The 18,408-nt window shown below is 44.3% G+C and overlaps 1 protein-coding gene across 1 annotated transcript in view; it reads right to left on the bottom strand.

Moving 5' to 3' along the window:
* Positions 1 to 18,408, bottom strand: part of wwc3 (WWC family member 3) — a 29,400-nt gene that overhangs the window by 2,932 nt on the left and 8,060 nt on the right. Inside the window, exons 2-16 of the mRNA XM_062424455.1 lie at positions 13,049 to 13,158; positions 12,649 to 12,849; positions 12,119 to 12,195; positions 10,310 to 10,389; positions 7,107 to 7,236; positions 6,459 to 6,608; positions 6,164 to 6,237; positions 4,123 to 4,371; positions 2,830 to 2,919; positions 2,159 to 2,736; positions 1,939 to 2,059; positions 1,470 to 1,550; positions 1,289 to 1,375; positions 779 to 974; positions 492 to 662 (exon numbers count right to left, since the gene is read on the bottom strand). Coding sequence (XP_062280439.1) covers positions 492 to 662; positions 779 to 974; positions 1,289 to 1,375; positions 1,470 to 1,550; positions 1,939 to 2,059; positions 2,159 to 2,736; positions 2,830 to 2,919; positions 4,123 to 4,371; positions 6,164 to 6,237; positions 6,459 to 6,608; positions 7,107 to 7,236; positions 10,310 to 10,389; positions 12,119 to 12,195; positions 12,649 to 12,849; positions 13,049 to 13,158 — 2,395 coding nt within the window. The remainder of the gene's footprint in view (positions 1 to 491; positions 663 to 778; positions 975 to 1,288; positions 1,376 to 1,469; positions 1,551 to 1,938; positions 2,060 to 2,158; positions 2,737 to 2,829; positions 2,920 to 4,122; positions 4,372 to 6,163; positions 6,238 to 6,458; positions 6,609 to 7,106; positions 7,237 to 10,309; positions 10,390 to 12,118; positions 12,196 to 12,648; positions 12,850 to 13,048; positions 13,159 to 18,408) is intronic.

The raw sequence follows: 18,408 nt of genomic DNA on the forward strand, positions 1-18,408 counted from the left end.
GAGACACATTCTTGTCAGTTATTCACTTTAACAAGCTTCACACCTGCAGACTGTAGGCAAACAGCTACATAACAACAATAAAAAACTGGAATTCCTGTCAAAGGTGCAGCACACTTTACTGTTTAATGCATTTAGTGCAACGAGTGAGTTATATCAGGTTTGTTAATGTTTTTTGGTGGATGCACTGGAAAACTCTTCTCTTTCCGATTTAGACCGGTAATATAACATAACTCTCGTATGATCAGGTTGTGCAAAAGCCAGAGCACAGTTCTTTTTCCATTCTCATCTGAGCAGTCACTACAGGGTTTTTTTCTAGCTCTGTAGACCATTAAAAATACATCTTAATCTGTCCAATAGTTGCTAAAGCACTAAATCCTTAATCTGTGATGTAGGGTCACAATACCTGATACCTGAGATCACTTTGTCTGCTGTCATGCTGTTCCTCCACTCTGCTGCTATTTACAGAACAAATATATGTACGTATTGTTTACCATGGCTCTGGGCCTTTGCTCTTCTTCCTGCCCGTCGTGCTGTCTGCGGTGGACGAGGCTTTTCTGTTCAGGCCTTTGCAACTCCGTCCCGCTGTACATCTGGACTCGCAGCCAGTGGTAAACCATCTCTGCACTTCCCTCGCAGTCTGCCAGACTCACCTGGGCTGTACCCTGCATGTCCACACACACACAGACAATGTCATTATTTTAAATTTAGCTAACAGCAGCATAATTGTGGGCGCGTTCTGCTTCAGGGCTGGCTAGATTTGAGCCTTTTCCGGACCCACCAGTAGTTCCTCCTGAGCCTGAGGTCCCAGCGAGCAGACAGACAGCTGCAGGGCGCACACCGCCAGGGCGTTTGCGGGGACAGGAATGCGGAAGCCTTCGTTGAAACTCATGTGGGACTGCGGCTCCAACGCCGTACAACAGTAAAACGCACAGGCCCTGCCGGCGTCCAGTGGAATCAGGTGCACCTTCACATACCTGCAACAATGTGATTTGTGACTGGTCATAAAAAAAGTTTGGTTGTCCTCATTCGGGCACAAAAAAGAAGAGACTGAGTTCAAATTCAAAAGATCCACAAATGGAGAAGCCCTGGTAGCCAAGTGGTTACAGCTCATGCCATATATCCTCATTATGCCTGGTCTGATATGCCTACCCGCTTCTCTCTCTCCCTTTGTTTCCTGTCGGCCTCTCTCCCATCTGAATAAAGGCAAAAATACCCCCCCCCCACCCTCACCCCAAAAAAGAATCCACAATCATTGACTCGTTTCATCATCAGAGCCGAATGCACTCACACTTTGTAGCCGTCTCTGACGATGGACCTGTTCAGATTCTTGAGCTGCAGCAGATGTAGTCGCAGAGACTGAGAACTGGACTCCCACCTGCAGAGAGAGAGAGAGAGAGAATACGTAGTCAGATACTAACAGTGAGTAAAGCGTGCCATCCACACACAGTCCACACTAACAGTTTACTCACAGCAGCCCCAGTTGGATCTGGGTGGGTTCGCTCACAGGCGTCAGCTCTTTCATGTACGATGTCTCCTCGGACTCCTCTGCCCTGTTGGAGGAACGATACAACAGAGAGATAAATAAAATGTTTCCCACTTTTACTGGACACAAACATTTATCTGCTAACATACGTGAATGTAGTCCAGTTACTACACGGTTACTTTTTGCTCTTATAATCGATTTCTGTGTCAGTGAGATATTAAGACCTCATTTTAATATATAAAATGTTAAGGTTGAAAAATTAAAACTGTTTGCACACTCAGCATTAAATCCCATTGAGACACAAATGCCACATTTCACAGCTGCCATGATGCTGTAATTCTGCTTTTGCTTGTTGTGGTTGTGGTTTTGCAGTTTCCTCCTCTGTCACTAGGAGGCGCAGCTATTTATGTTCTGCTCTGTTTATGTTTTAACATCAGTGGTGGACCTCCTCTCACCTCCTGCCCCAGGCCTCGAAAACACCGCTGTCTGTGGCCAGAGCGTCCTCAGAAACTCCTGCAGACACTCTCCTGGCCCTCCTGCCGCTTCTGTTGGCACTGTTCCCCCTCAGAGTAACACCTGCAGAAGGGAACACATTCAATCCAGTTAACACAGAGCACAAATCATCACAGGTACCGCTGATTCTTTTGGCACGGGTATCAGATCTCAGTCTCTTGCCTGTGGAGGTGAAAGCCCCCTGAGCCCCACTGTCTCTGAGACTCTTGCCGTCCAGTTGATGCGCGGCGGCGGGGCTTACTGCGTCCTCGCCGCTCAACATGGCGCTGTGTGACAGCGACTGCGACTGCGACTGCGCGCGAAGCCCCTCTAGCAGGCCGCGGCCCGCCTGCTCCATGTACTCCTCTGTCATCTGGGTGAGAGGGCAGTCCTGAGGGGCGGAGTGGTAGGGGGTGTCCATGGGGGAGCTGGGCGGTGACAGCGAGGAGAGCGATGAGCGGGAGGACAGGGAGGCCAGGGACTGAGGGGTGTCGTGGGAACGTTTGGTTTTGCTCTGGTTCAGGGGGTCGGGAGTGAACATGGAGCAGTCTCTGGACATGGTCTCGGGGGGCAGCAGGTAGCGTAGGTGGGGGTCGAGCGGCTCCCCGGGCCCCTCCAGACGCTCATACTGGGGGAGACCGTAGATGTCGCTGAAACTTATGGAGCTGAGGGAGCCTCGGCTAGACGCCAGGGACCCCCGGCTGGAGGCTAGAGAGCCTCGGCTGCTGCTGGACGAGACCGTCAAAGAGCTGGCCGACAAACTGAAAAGAAGAGAGGAGGAGAAGGGAGAGACGTGTGAGAAAACGGATGCAATGAAGAACCACTAACAGCTTAAGAATGAGTGTGTGCCGCACCTCTTCAGCTGGGAGTGAAGGTAGGTGGTGATGCGTGTCGCCTCCTCCAGCTGTCTCAGCAGAACGTTCCTCTTCTCCTGCTGCAGGATTCTGGCGTGAATAACACACAGATGCACAAGTTAAATGAACTGAAATAAGCACACAGTTTTTCCTTTTCTCTCTTTTTATCAACTCTGCAGTGTGTGTGGTTTATCCAGAAAACCAAAACAATCATAGATCTATCTGTCCTGCTTGTATCCTAACTCCATTGTAGCCAGCGAGTCCATAACAGCGCAGTGTGTTTATCTTACAGGAGAAACTGAGCCATGTGGGCACCCGTATTTCCCTTGCGACTTCAACAGCAGAACTCCTAAACTGACAGATAACCTGATAGTGAACACATACTGAGAAATCTAAGAGCTACTTCTTCTTGACCTGTTTACTTTAACACATGCATGCTGTGTCCCAGTTGCACACTTACATGCTACCTGTTTATAGCATGTATTACATCTGCACAACAGGAAATGATACAGCGATTTTACACACTGCCAATACCTATACGGCAAACTTGAAAAAGCATTTCCAGTATGCGTACTTGCTGTTTTGAGTGTACTTTATGATGTCACTTTTTCAATATGAACACACCACGTACTCATAACCTGCTTAGGATTGGTGTCAATTTGGGACACAGCTCACTATTAAAGTCAGTTCAGCATAGGGGAAGCATGTTTTAATGTTTATTTTTACAACACAAAAATAACCGGTGTGTCTATTGGAGTCATCAATCAACCACATCTGTGTGTCTGTCAGTGTACTAACCTGAAGTTTGCAATGTCTTGATGATACCTGACAAGTTGATCTTGGCATCCTGGGTGTTAATGGAATTTATGAACCTGGTTTATAAATCAGAGATGTGTTGCTAGGTGTTTTGAGTTTAATTAATAAAGCAGCGTTTCATTTAAAAAGGTATGTGATTACTTGCCAGGTGTTACTCACTGCCAAGTTTAAATTATCTATGAAAAGCTGGGAGGATATGCCTTGAGAGAGGAATGAGGTGTGTGTATGTGTGTGTATGTGTGTGTGTGTGTGTGTGTGTGTGTGTGTGTGTGTGTGTGATGCTTTCATCTCACTAGTCTGCTTTTTTGTCAAGTATCATGTGCATGCATCTCATTCTTTAAAGCGTGGCCCTTACAAAGGCCTGATAGCAACAGTAAAGACATGTCAAAACAAGTATAGATGACATTCAAGAAGCTCAAGAAGAGTTCAAGTGCCCAAATTCAACCTTTTACACTCAAGACCATCGCTAGTACTCACCTCTGATTGGCTCCCTGGCTCTGGGATAGGTGGGCTCTCTGCACCTCCTCCTCTAGCCTGGAGCGCTCCTCCTCCAGCTGCAGCAGCGTCTCTGGAGAGTGCTGCTGCTTGCTGACCAGGATGATCTCCTGCAGGAGGGCCTCCTTCTCGCGCAGCAGCTGCAAGAAGTCCCGGTCGCGGTCCGCTTCGGCTCGCCCCGACCAGCTCTCACTGTCCAGCTGTGCTAGCTGGTGCTGGATACTTTGCACCCTGGCAGAATGGGAGGAGGGGGGGGGGGGGGGGGGGGGGGGACGTTTGGATAACTTTCATTTTCTCATTACACCTGGCACTGGGTCAACTATGGATACAGCTGACAAATTTATAGTCGGAGGCAGGCGAGTACATGCTGTGACTACTGAGCTGCAAACATTTATTTACACAAACTTTTCTGGAGCCAAATGTGCCTCTGAAGTATCAAGAGTACAGATTTACTACGGCATGGAAACAAATCACAAAAATCATCCCCCTCTTTACTCATACACCCCTCCCTTGACCCAGATCACACACATACAATCACACACTTCTGTCAGACTGTCATCCATGGGCCAAATACAGTCATCGGCCACTTCATTAGTTACACTTGTATAATCTAATTCAATCCAATACAATAGCTCTGCTTTAAATTCTTTGAAGTTTATATATGTTTATTTTTTGGTGATAATTCTACTTTATGTTTATTACTGAGGTCATACTAAGTATTGGTGGCGTACTGAGGTTGGTACTTGGTATCAATCTATTCAACTACAGGAAAGAAAGCAAAACTAGTTCCTAAAATTTGGAATTATTCCTTTAAGGTTACATGCTTTTCTATTAAATATATGCATAACTTTGGTTAATGTTGCTTGCATTTTGACCAATGGATAGCCACTAAGTAGTTTTTATTGACTTAAACTGAAGTAACTTCCCAGATGGCTGCTGTGTTATATTTATATGATGAGAGGTTACTGAGTTAATGTTACCTGCAGTATTAAATACAGCATCTCTCCACAAGTGTTTATAGCAATATGGCAAGAATCAGCTTCGCATAACACAGCGTACTGGAGCCAAGCAGACGCTTCACGCTGCGACTATAATGACAGCATTGAGCCGAGTCATTTCTACCTGAGCTCCCATGATGCATCAGCCTGCAAGCGCTCTTACAGGTGTGTACCTCCGAGACGTTATTCAGATCGAGTAAAAAAAAAAAGAGGGGGGAATCTGCAGGGAGCTCGAGCGCTCGGCTCGGATGAAATAACTGTGTTTATGTGTGCTGGATTTCAGACAGAGTGACTCAGTGACAGAGCATGCAAGTTTCCACAGGTCTTCCTTCTCTCTCTCTCTCTCTCTCTCTCTTTCGCTCTCTCTCTCTCCCTCCCTCCCTGATGTCATGGTTGGCATTGCTGCTGCTGGGTCACCACAGCAACATGAATCTTATTTTTTTTAAAGGCTGAGAGGAGCCAGCGTAATAACACAGTGACTCTTGCCGCTGCAGCTCTCATCACACATCTACCGCCTCACAGCTGGAGCGTCGACCAGGAAGTGTATCAATTATTAGATGACACTTTACTATGACACACCTGCTTGCACTGAATTCATAAAACTAAACTTCAGCCTTTCATTTTAATGTCGATTTTGCCAGTGGATGATTTAGCCTGGGCCGTATTGTGAGCTGGGATATATATATAAGCAAACTCCATCCAGTGTGTACATTAAACCACCTTGCGGAGGAGCGGGGTGTGCACCGGGGGACAGGCGTTGGGCAGCGCTCTCTCTGGCCGCGCACACAAAGGCAGCACACAGTCAGCAGCAGCGTGGCCAGGGAAGAATGTGACCACCCAGCTCATTCCACTGGCCAGACATCGCTCAGCAGCCGCGGCCACCAGGCGCAAATACTATTCATAACACATCCTCCCACTGGAAAAGGCCCGAGGAACGAGAGAGGGGGCCCGACGGGCTCAGTGAGTCAGTGTGAGCATGCCGGCGTGTCATAGTACTACGACAGATCAGCAACAGACATACTTACTTTTTCTTGGCTTCCTCATACTGCCAGTTGAGTTTCACTTTGTCCACCAAGTGCGAGGAATCCTGGGAACCATACTTTGAGGGGGAAACACAAGATAAAACATTAAAAAAGGCGGTTTTATAATTTCACACAACAAAAGACAGGGATTGCAGCGACAGATAGGATCAGGCTTAGTCATTTAAAAAGGGAGTATAGGGAGCTGTGGAGTGATCATCAGCTGATCTAGTCATGATTCAAAGCTGCTGATCATTCTTGTAGGGGTGAGACAAAGGGAGGAGCGGCAACCGTCTCCTACCTCTCCCATGATGTCGGTCTGACAGCCGGTGTCACAGTACTGCTGCAGACTGCACGAGTCGCCCGCGGTTCCAGTGCTGTTCGCCACCTCGTTGGCCGAGTCGCCGATAGACAAGCCGCTTTGGAAGTTCACCGTCAGCTTCGCCAGGCTCTGCGAGACGGAGCGCGTACGATAAACAGAAAAATAAATAACAAATTGTCAGTGTGATATTTTTTGTGATGAAAAAAAAAGAAGCAAAATACATTTCCAGCATTGGTTTCCTGATGCGTGTTTTTAATCAATTTAACATGTAAAAGTGTGTCATCTGCTTCCAGCATGTGCTCATAAATAGATTGTGACATTGCCAGGAAATGCCTCTGTAAATCTGACATTCAGAGTGAATCACTATATTGTTACCACTCAATTATTCATTATTTATTACTCCTTTACTTCTTCTTTTTTTTTGCTTTGCTGGCAAAATCAGAGACGTGGTCGGTGAGTCAGATGTCTGGAAATGTGCTTTTTAAGACAATGAAGACACAGCAGGACAGTGGAGGTTAACAGACACTAGAGGTCAGCATAGAATACTCCAACGACGACTATATCGGGAGGAAAATGCTGCAGAAAGTAAAGGAAATGGGTTTTTTTTAAAAGAAAAGAATCAGACACCTGGATGAGGTCCTGCCTCTCCTTCTCGCCTGTGGTGATGGCCTTCTTGATGCTACGCAGCTCATTGAAGATGGCTTGAGCCTCGTCCAGCTTGTAGTTTGTCTGACTGGTGGACATCTTCCTGTCAATCCTGTGAGATAAAATACACATATTAACACTTTTTATACAAATATCTTTATTAGATTTCCCAAATGAGGTAAAAAAGGTATCCTAGCAAACAGGAAAAGAACTCCTGCTGTCTCTAAAAGGCAATAATAAAAAGGAAATAAATGAGATGTTAAATGTAAAATTTCTGCCTTTTACCCTTATACCATAAAAAAATGCCTAATTTCCTCTTATAGTAAATGTGATATTCTCTGATTTTAAATGAAATGTGACATATTTGAAAACCACCTGCCATGAGAAGGGGTTTTTCTAGCTAATTAGGAAAAGACAACAGGCTGACAGGCAGGCAGGGGCGACGGTATTTTAAATATTTGTAGACCACCAAGTCTGTAAAGTGTTAGTTTCTGTGATAATAAAGTGTCAGGAGGAGTATTTTGGGAGGGGGCTTGGAAAGGAGCTGAATGGTGTTTTATTGAAGCTCCTCAAGTTGTAAATATTTTTTTTAAAGTGTTTTTTCTTTTGTGTGGAAGAAAATAGGGATAAGAGAGGGATGGCGGAGAGCAGATGCTGCATTATTATTATTATTATTATCGTTAATTCTGGGAGGGGGAAAAACCAAATGAAAGCTAAAATGTGTCTGCTGAGCATCATTACGCTATATACACAATCACCCGATTATAGTTTGTACAAGAATCCAGCCCGCCCTTTCTACACAGGTCTCAAATTAAGAATGACATCTCTCATTCACTTACTAGTTACTGGGTGGTGCTTTATGTGGGATAACAGGTCAGTGGAAAATAAGTCACACACACAAACACACGCACACACACAAACACACACACATAAATCTGACGAACATCTGAAGTATTTTTGTGTGGGAGGCGATATCAGTGAGCCACTGTTTTGTTTTTTTTAGACTGTGGTCAGTTATGAAATACTGACACTGCATGTGACAGGCCGGTGTAAATGCTCATCTGTGCTTGTGTCGACATGCTTCCCATGTTTCAGGTTTGGGGGGGTCAAACTCAACTGAAGACCCTCAGTATCGCGTACCGGCTCCTTGAAAGAAACCCAAAGTGTGACTTAAAGTGTCTATTGATTGTGAAACTGAAAAAAAATCTAATCAAACAAGACAAAGCCAATCTCCTCTCCCTCTTTGAAGTAAACTGGTTCTTGAGTGTGAGTGGGGAGGAGGGGGGAGGGGGGTTTGTTGGGTTGGGAGATGGAGGAGTGTGTGGCACGGTGCCTCCTTTCCCCCCTCCTCCTCCTCCTCCATCACTGGGCCTGCTGGCACGTGGCCCCCTCTCTCACCACAGCCCGCTTCCTTCACTCTCCTTCAACAGCAGGTACTGTTCATCCACCGACCCTGCCTCTTCCTCCCAAAACAAGCCCTGCTTTGTTCCCCCCCACCCCATTGGCAGGGCCTGGGAGTTTATATACTCAGCAAAAAAAAAAAAAAAGGCGATACCCACCCCTCGGTGCCTGCCTGTATTGCACCCCCACCCTGTGTACTCTACAAGAATGCATGGCTAATATTTTCTTAACAAGTAATATGTTTTATGTGCATTAGCTGCTTGGATGTGGGTTGGCGCTTCAGTAAAAGCGTAAGCGGCGTCTGAAAATCGGAGAAATTTGTCAAGATAAGGCGGAATTACAGATGAGTAGAAAAGATACTCGTTGGCCAAACTGTCCGAAAGAGATAAACTCCTGACTCCAACTCCTGGATTCTTTTCGTGAGTTGTGATGATTAAGGACGGGCTGGAAGAGGGGAGGAGGAGGTGTTTTTTTTCGGGGGGGGGGGGGGGGGGGTCGTACGTCAGAAAGTGTTTGTTTGCGTTATCTGATGTGACGAGGCTGGAGAACAATTAGATATATTGCTGACAACAGCTGAGATTGAAAAAAACAACAGCCGTAGGGTCCCTCCTGGCCTCAACCCTACTGGGTAAAAACCAACCAAGGAGAAACAATAGGACACACACACACACACACACACACACACACACACACACACACACACACACACACACACACACACACACACACACACACACACACACACACACACACACACACACACACACACACACACACACACACACACACACACAGAAACAAAAAAAGGCAAAAACACAAGCCCGTACACACACATATACATACGTACATACATGTGCGCATGTGTGTGAAAAACTCAAGAGGAGGATGCTTCCATGTTTTCTGCAAGCTGTGTATTCTCCTGGCTATTCTGGGAATCACTCGAGTTGTATATTATCTAAGAGATAAGGGACTCTTTGCCAGGACTCAGGAAGTGCAGAGGAATTTGCTGCCAGATATCTCTGTGTTTTTGAAACTGCTCTCGAGCCCACACCTCCCCACCCGCACCCCCCCCCCCCCCCCCCCCCTCCTCCTCCTCCTCCCCCTCCCCTCCTCTCTCCGCGCAGCAACTTCCTCTCCAGGCTGAGCCTTGGCTCCCTGCACTCCACTGGTGCATCCTCTTCCTGAGGTGGAGTCCCCTTTTCCATCAAAAAACTCCCTCCATTTGCCTTTTCTCAAACGCTCTCTTTTTTCTTTTTCTTTTTTCCCTCTCCGAGAGGTGGAGCTTCTATTTCTAACATCGAAGTTTGGAAGCGCTCTGAAATGTTTCCCGGCACAAAAAAGACACTGTGTGTGTGTGTATGTGTCTGAAAAAGCAACACAAACTAAAGGAAAGATGGGAGACTGCCTCTAAAATACAAGCTGAGGAAGAGTATCTCCTCAATATTTGAAGAAAATCCTCACAGCTTACATCTGAGTCAAAAGTCTTTTTGCTCCAGACTTCAAAATCACTTTTTAAAAGGATATTTTTAAATGTCAAAGCTTAACTGACCTATGTAGAGCAGGTTGGATGAACACAAGGAGACGTGTGAGGAGAAAGAGAAGAAGAAACAGACAAAGAGTTGAAGATAAAGGACAAACACTGAGGGGGAGAGAGAGACAGAGAGAGTAAAACAGGGGAAAAGGCCTTTGGGTGGGGAGCAGCGGGGGCTGACTGTTAAAGGAAAGAGAAGGGTGGTCATGAGAGGAAGGGTGGGCCTGGGACACAACGGCAGAGGAACACTCACTCCTGCAGGGTCTCCACTCCCATTTCCTTATACTGCAGCTCCTGCTTCACCTGGGCCAGCTCCTGCTTCAGTCTGGAGAGCTGCGGACACAAGGCCGAGGCACCAGGTTACCATGGCGTACAATGGGCTTCTCTCACCACCACCACCCACCAAATCTGCTTAGTCATCACTATTCGCATACAGGAATGCTCGGCAGTGTTTATACAGGGACGCACGCGCTCGTACACACACGTCGTGCGCGTGTGTCCAACCACGGCAGAGCTCTCACTGAGGCTTTTCTCTCCTGGAAAAAAATATGTGTTTAAATCTGATCTGTTACTCATGCAGAATGACTTATTAAGACCTTAAGGGCTTTTTAAGAGTATTAGATCCATTTAAAACAGGGCTGGGCTATCACTCAATTTTATTAACAATGACATGATCAAATCATTTTAATGTCTGACTTCCCCTCTGGTGTTAAAAGTGCTGGATTTCACTCCCTGTGCAGGAAGACTGATAGGAGACATGTTTGATGATAATAATGTTGCGCAACAGATTCATTAAGTTAAGGTGGAATATGATATTTCTTGGACCAATCCAGAGGTATAAAAATTAATTTCACCTTAAATAAATATTTATTTCAGACTGTTATAATAGCTTGCAGAGCTGTGATGAACATAACATTGAGGGAGCAGGTTTGTGGTGTGTATTCGGGCCTCTCAAAAACACAATATAAAATGTTACCTGAACACTCGACATGTAGTGAACAAAATGAATGGCATTAAATGTAAACAGCTGGAGCTCACATCTGTCACTTTTGGACAGCCAATTACAGATGAGCAGCAGCATCTGATAAATCACTTGACAGAGATGTACACTAAGTGACTTAATCTAAAGAGGATGTTTCTATGTAATACACATCACAGTGACGGAGGGACAGTGTATGAATGTCTTTACTGTTGGTGATGCTGTGATTCTATTGAGTCTTGTGAAGATGCATTTATATATGAAAAAAAGCAATAAAATGAGTTACTAAGCTCTTTGTTTTACATGTGTGAAGAATTTTTGGATGACGTAATACACTCAGCTCAATGTGCTGAACATTAAGTGGATTATCTTTGGTAAAATGGTGATAGGCTGCATTTATATAGCGCCTTTCTACTCGTCCGACCACTCAAAGCACTTTATATTACACCCATTCACACACATATTACACACCGATGGCCTTTGAGAGCAATTTCAGGTTCAGTATTTTGAAGGACTATAATCAATTTTGCTGAACATTTGCAAATTACATTTAAAAGTGATTTATATCACTATCAGAAAATGTTACGTTAATGTTAATGGTGTAAGCCATATCGCCCAGCCCTAAATTTAATCACTACACTGATGTTTTGGGGAGGAAAAAAAAAAAGATTCAAATTTGGAAACACAACTGTCCATAAATAACTTAAGTATATTTAACAATTGGTCATCGTAAGATTAAAAAAAAGACTAAAAAAAGACATTAGAAGTGAGATTTGTGTTGTAACATTACTCTGGAGTGTGACTCGTCTTTCAGTGTAACGCTCGATTCTTAAATGTCTCTGATCCAGGAAACACCCTCACCCACATGACTGAGCGCACAGAAATGTCTAACTTGGCCATGTGAGTCAGTGACCTAGCCTCTGCCTGACCCTTTGATGATGATCTCATCCTCATCCTCTCGAGGCCCCAGGGCCAGAGCCACGGTATCCTGTAGGGGCCACACCCCGGCCCCCCCTTTTTTTTTCTTCTGCCCAGAAGGGCCCCTTTGCTGCAGCCCATTGTTCTCCTTCGATAATGACTTACCCGCTCTCGTCTACAAGCTATTTCCACTTTGATTTGGTCAGGGTCGTATTTCGCGTTCGAGGACGAGCCGGAGAGTGCTGTGAACACAAGAAAAAGAGAGCAAAGGGAAGGGGGGGGGGGTCGGTTAGTTGATAGTGATGATTTTGAGATGAACTTGTAACAGAAAAAGATGAAAGGAGGCGGGGGATCCGGTGTCGTCGCCCCGCTTTGTGTGTTTGTGTGACAGCTGGCTGGAGTCGGACGGTAAACTGGGTGGAGGTGGTTCAATTAAAAAAAAAGGGAGGGTGGGGTGAACCAGGAACCAGGATTTGGGAGATTTCCTATAGATCTGCAACCCCAAACCAGCTCCTGAAGGGACATCAACAATATAGCATGTTCAAGCCAGATAATGAGGTCAGCTAAGGTCAGGTTCCCTTTTTTTTTTTTAAATGGATGCTTCCAGTTTTCACACCCTGTCTGAAACACTGTGACATATTCTCTATCGGGAGAAAGGGGGGGGGGGGGGCTGGGGGCTTGTTAGCGGCTCTTACTGCTGGTGATGGAGCGGTTGTCCTCAGAGAGCTCGTGGAAGAGCAACATTTCCTGCTGAGCCAGCTCCAGACGCTGCTGCTTGATCAGGTACATCTCCTTCTTGGCTTTGAGGGCCTCCTGGGCCACCACCAGGTACTCCTTCAGCATGCGCTCCTGCTCCTGCCGCCACTGCGTCCGCGGGTTCTCGATCTGGGTGGTCTCTGAGAACAGAAGATACAACCAAAAGTGACTAATGAGCAAACGATGCAGAAAAGAAGTGAGATTTTTTGTGTCTGGCAACTTCTTTAATTCAATTAACTGGTTTTATAGTGAAATCACACGCTTGCACATTCATTTCTTTTCATGCCAATGTCATTTTTATAGTTTGGAGGTAAAAAGGGGGGGTTTGGATGTTCTCACTGTTGATGTGGTCGATGTAGTAAACTCCCACTTGCTGGTCATAAACTTCCTCCCACCCGAGAGGCAGCTCATCTCCAACACAGTCGGCAAACGTCAGCGGTTTGGTGATCCTGAAAAAAATGTCAAATCAATTCAATCACAGCAAAAGTAGTAACTACATATGACTTCGGTAAAATGGGTACCTAACGCTTTCTCCTACAGGGATTCAAAGACTCTCCTTTCATTTTTCAATTTAGGAGTGCCCATTTTTCATTGAACGTAATTACTCTTACCGTCATCTAAGTTTGCGGCTTCCTACATGATGTCATTCTCCCCACAGGCCGCTCTGCATCATTACCATGTTTACAAAGCAAACATTCACTCTAAAGAATAGCGTGTCCCTGTGCACGCTGACCCTCAGCAGCAAAACTCCACCGTGCACCAGTCCAACCCTCACTATATACTTGTAGCGCTGCCTCCGATGTGAGTCGGAAAATGCTCATTCTATTATTACAGAGAGGAACACTGTTGCAGTTTAACCATCAAATCTGCCCTGTCAAGACTATTTAGTCACAACACTTAAAAGTACACAGGCTCATATATACACATAATATATGTTAGAGGCTCTATATGACGGATTAAAATGATCTACGCTGATCAATCCTTACTCACTGATTTCATATTATAAAATGGGGAAATGTGAGTGTGAGGTTGCTCTAATGTAAATAAAATAAATTATATCATGTGACATGTTGATTAGAGCCAGACTGATATATTGGTCAACCGATATTATTGGCCAATATTGTCCTATCACAGATATATCGGTATCAATGTTTATACCATCCCATATGTGTTGATTTTTTTTTTTAAAGATATACAGGCAGCATTCTAGTTATGTTTAATCTTTTTTCCCAATTCAAGTTTAATATAATATAAATAATATAAATATGAAACTCTGAGTGAAGTTTACTGTTACAGAGCACCAATGTTTTTATAAAAATTAAGTTTATTCTTAAACTGTAAAATATCACAGCCATATACATACACAGCCTTATATATACATATATAAGATTATAGGCTGATATATCAATATTGAAATTTTTTTATTCCCTAATATTGGCATCGGCCCCAAAAATCCAGTATCGGTCAGGCCCTAATATAGATTCATTCATATCCCAAATACACCTTATAAAAAGCCAAAAGCTTGATCTCTCCAAGATAAGCACACTCGTTTGAACAAATAATCCCAAACTTTTCAGCTATCGTACTGAATGTACAGAAAAAGATAATTTCAAAAAAGATTGAGTGGATCTGGATAGAAATTAAGAGAATAGACACAGCAGAGCTCCTTCTGGCTTCAAATTATTCTCTCCATTCTGGTGATTGTCAGATTTACAAGCTGGCGTATTTTACAAGGATATAAAAGGTGTTCAGTTCAGAGCTCCTCGGGGAAGAAGGAGACCAACGTGTTGATAGGTTTGACAGTGTTTAAACTAAATGACAAACATAACATGCTGTGAATTAATACATTTGCTCTGCTAAAAAAAGCCTTAATGAGACCTAAATATGGGGACTTGCTCCTCACTATGCATGGACACAATGACCTAATAGCCTTTAAAGCATTACAACCACTGGCTGCAAGAGTTAGGCTGTAAATGAATGTAAAGTCTAATATAAAAATATAAAACATAAAAAAATAAATAAACAATTGGAGATAGATACAACTTTATATAGTGTCAGAATGTGACAAATGTTTGCTGTCATTTCATTGGATAAAAATACACAAGAAATGTGTTAACAATGGAAGAGAGCATAAATAGAAAGTGTAATGATTATCGTTGTGTGTGTGTGTGTGTGTGTGTGTGTGTGTGTGTGTGTGTGTGTGTGTGTGTGTGTTCCCCACACAGCAGCAGCAGGCTATAACAGCAACAGGGTAAAGCTAATGACATCAGGCTGATGCATAACCGACTCGTCTAATCTACACATATCAGTGAGCTGTGAACCAGCGGATCTGATGAAAGCAGCACGCACACACACACAGTAACTGTCTGATTACCATCAATCAGAGCAGACACAAAAAAAAAGGGGGAGTCCAGCGACCAGTGACCCCCTTCCGCCACAGTATGCTCACAATTCAGACAGGGCAAGAGGCCTGATCCTGCAGAGGTATGCATACAATGAGGGGACGGCCCAGAGAGAGTAGCTGAGGCATTCTGCAACGCATTCCTCAGGAGACAGCACGCACACACACACACACACACAAACACACACACACACGCACACACAAACACACACAAACAGCCACTCAGGATGAACTCGCTCCACTATGATCTGAGTCTGCAAAGAAATCGTTTACAGGCCAAAGGTTGTTAAATCAAATTAGAGACAAACACAGAGGTCGTCCCCTGCCAACAACATCTAAAAAGATAATAGCTGCACTCCCAAAGTGTTCTATGCTCATGATTCATAGTTTATAATTTTACTGGCACATGTATTTCTATTTGGGTGTAGCGAAAGGAATCCTAGCAGTAGTGAATCACAAGCGCCTGTCAAAATCCTTCAACAATGCCTTAAATTCAATGGGCTCTCTTCGCATTTCACACATTTTTTGGGAGAGCCTGTGGCGAGCACAGCTGATGTGCAGCTTCGCATGCAAGAGCCAGACGATAAGATTTGTTCGTCATCTTTTTTTGCTTTAATGTTATAACGACAAAATTCTCAGATGTCGTGATTCATAAATGAAAGATGAGGCGACTCTTACAGAAAATATGTCACAGAGTTAAACCTCAAATGCTTAAAAACATTGAATTTTTTCTCAAATGTATGGATTAAATGTTTGGTTTTTAAATGTCAGAAAATACACGAATATTTGCTGACACTGAACAACTTCTTCAAATGCTCTGTTATGTTCAATGAACTGTTAAAATACACGAAGATATTCACTTCACAATTATTTAAGATGAGCCAGAAAAAATGAAAGGCAAGTAACTAAATATAAAAGTTGCTGATTTTCCTTTGGTCAATCGACTAATCCTCTGGTTCCTAACCTTCACTCACCACCCCTTGAAGGTTACATATTTGTAAGAGCTGTGAGAGTGATTTCTGCCTCCTCAGATTGTTGAATCTGAATCATTTCCAGGCCTAAAGAGGTGAAACTATTCACTAGTTCACCAGAAAAAAAAGAAGCTAAATGATCTTCAAAAAGAAAGCAGAACCAGCTTTTTGTTCTCCCGACCCCCTTAGGTTCATCTCGTGACCGCCTTTGAAGGGTCACAACCCCAGACTGAAAAACCACCAACTAATCGACTCATTTACGGCTCTTCCTGAATGCAACATTCCTTTTCTCCTTGTTGTCCCTACTGGATAGAAACACATAGGTGAGTGACTGCCACAGCAAAGTCCCACATATTCCCAAAAATGTACCTGTCGGGACACGCACCCGTATTTGTTAAATAACTGCAAAGATCTGATACACTCAGTCGGCGGCGCGGTGACAGCCGGTTAAACGTGAGCCAAGTGTGTACAGCCAAACACAAGACAGTACAAGGCAAACACGAGCGCGCACACACACAGACACACAAACACACACACACCTGCTCCTGCTGCCGCTTTAAGTGTTTGTTAAAGGTAAATAAATGACTTGACACTAACTGCACTTGTAGATACTTAAAAAACACTCAGTCACACTTTTAACCGGCGTGAAAGGAATGAGTGACGAGGGGCGTTTCGAGCTGTTCTGATAGATTTTTGGGGGTCACATCAAAGCGGTTGGGAAAAACAAGAGTGCAGAGGAGTTCAGTCCTCAACTGCCCTCCAACCTCCCCAGAGAGAGGGGGGGGGGGGGGGGGGGGAGAGAGAGAGACACAACGGGAAAACATGTCCTCTCACAGATCAGAATCAGAGAATATCTGAATGTTTGGTTTGTTACGCAGTCTTGTGACAGCAGAGGCTGTTTTTCCAAGTCATGTCTTGGTCTTGGGAGACTCTGTAAACCGCTGCACAGGCACGGAAGAGTCACACACAGCAGCACAGGAGCCACGAGCCAAAAAAATGTAGTAAAACTGAATCTAGCTGCGTTGGGTACATCAGCGTTTTTAACTGGGAATCTCAAACAAAACATGACACGGATCGAATTCAAGAGGGTCCGTCCGTCAGCGAGCTGGCAGAGAGAAATAATGGTGTCACGCTCCCGTCAGTCTGACACAGTGACCCTGGATAAACCAGTGTTTGCTGACGCTGTCGACTGGTCAACAGCCACCGCCAGTTAATGCAGGACTGACCCTGCTGTGGCGTGTCAGGCTAAACACTGACTCCTATAATAACTATTTTACTATCAGGTTATTATAGAGCTAATGTGGGATTACTGTAAGTCTGGAGCAGGTGCTGGCAGTGACTGTTAGAGTCTGCTGTGGTCCAGACTGAAATATCTCAACAACTATTGGATGGATCGCCATTAAGTTTTATTTAGACATTCATGGTCCCCAGTGGACGCATCCTAATGACTTTTGTGATCCCCAGAAACATTAATAAAGCTGATGTGAGGTGTGAATCAGTATTTATAGCAACAACATTAAAGAAACTAACATTCTATTACACATAGATGATATTAATACTCTATAAATACTCTGTTTTCTTATTTTCATGTAGCCTAAAACAAGGGCATTTCAAAATAAAATGAAGTCGATCAATCCCATTGGGCTGTTAGATAGTTCCAGTTTTCTGAGCCTTCCATTTGGATTTGAGTGAGTATGTTTGCTCAAAATATTTGTGCTTTGTCTCATAGTGGCGCTTCACAATCTCCACGGTCTCGGAGCATATGAGACAAACTGGTTTTTAACTGCCTGTGGACATATTTGCTCCGTTTTACACGCATAACTAGAATAGAATGCCTTTATTGTCATTGCATGTTAACATACAATGACATTTTCTGTCTCTCTTAAAAAGGAAAACTATACCCCATTCACTCTACTCATCCGTCCATTCACTCACATGCACACATTAAAAGAAACTGTGGTTTGAATGAGTAAATAACTAGAAAAATAGAATATAAAATCAAGTGATTATGCAGTTATTGCACATTGTGCTTGAGGTAAAATTGTTGTTGTCGCAGTGGAGGGTCACATTATGTAACTAAGGTCATTGTGTATTGGGCTCCAAGCACTTCCAAAATGCAGGTGACCTACACTTAACCATGTACTTGAACGCCTCATGCATGGTCACTCGCTGCTAACGCTACGTTTTCAGTCTAGAAACAGGGTCAGAGTGTCCATTCTCGTTTAAAAGCTGTTTTCAACGTCTACTTTCTCTCTTTATAGCATGTTTCTCTGACTTGTCGCCTCGTCTCTGGTCTGTCCCAGAGCCCTGAAGCTCCGCCCAGTCCC

Source organism: Scomber scombrus, chromosome 8 (genome assembly GCF_963691925.1).
Source record: "Scomber scombrus chromosome 8, fScoSco1.1, whole genome shotgun sequence".
In the NCBI taxonomy this organism is placed as follows: Eukaryota; Metazoa; Chordata; class Actinopteri; order Scombriformes; family Scombridae; genus Scomber; species Scomber scombrus.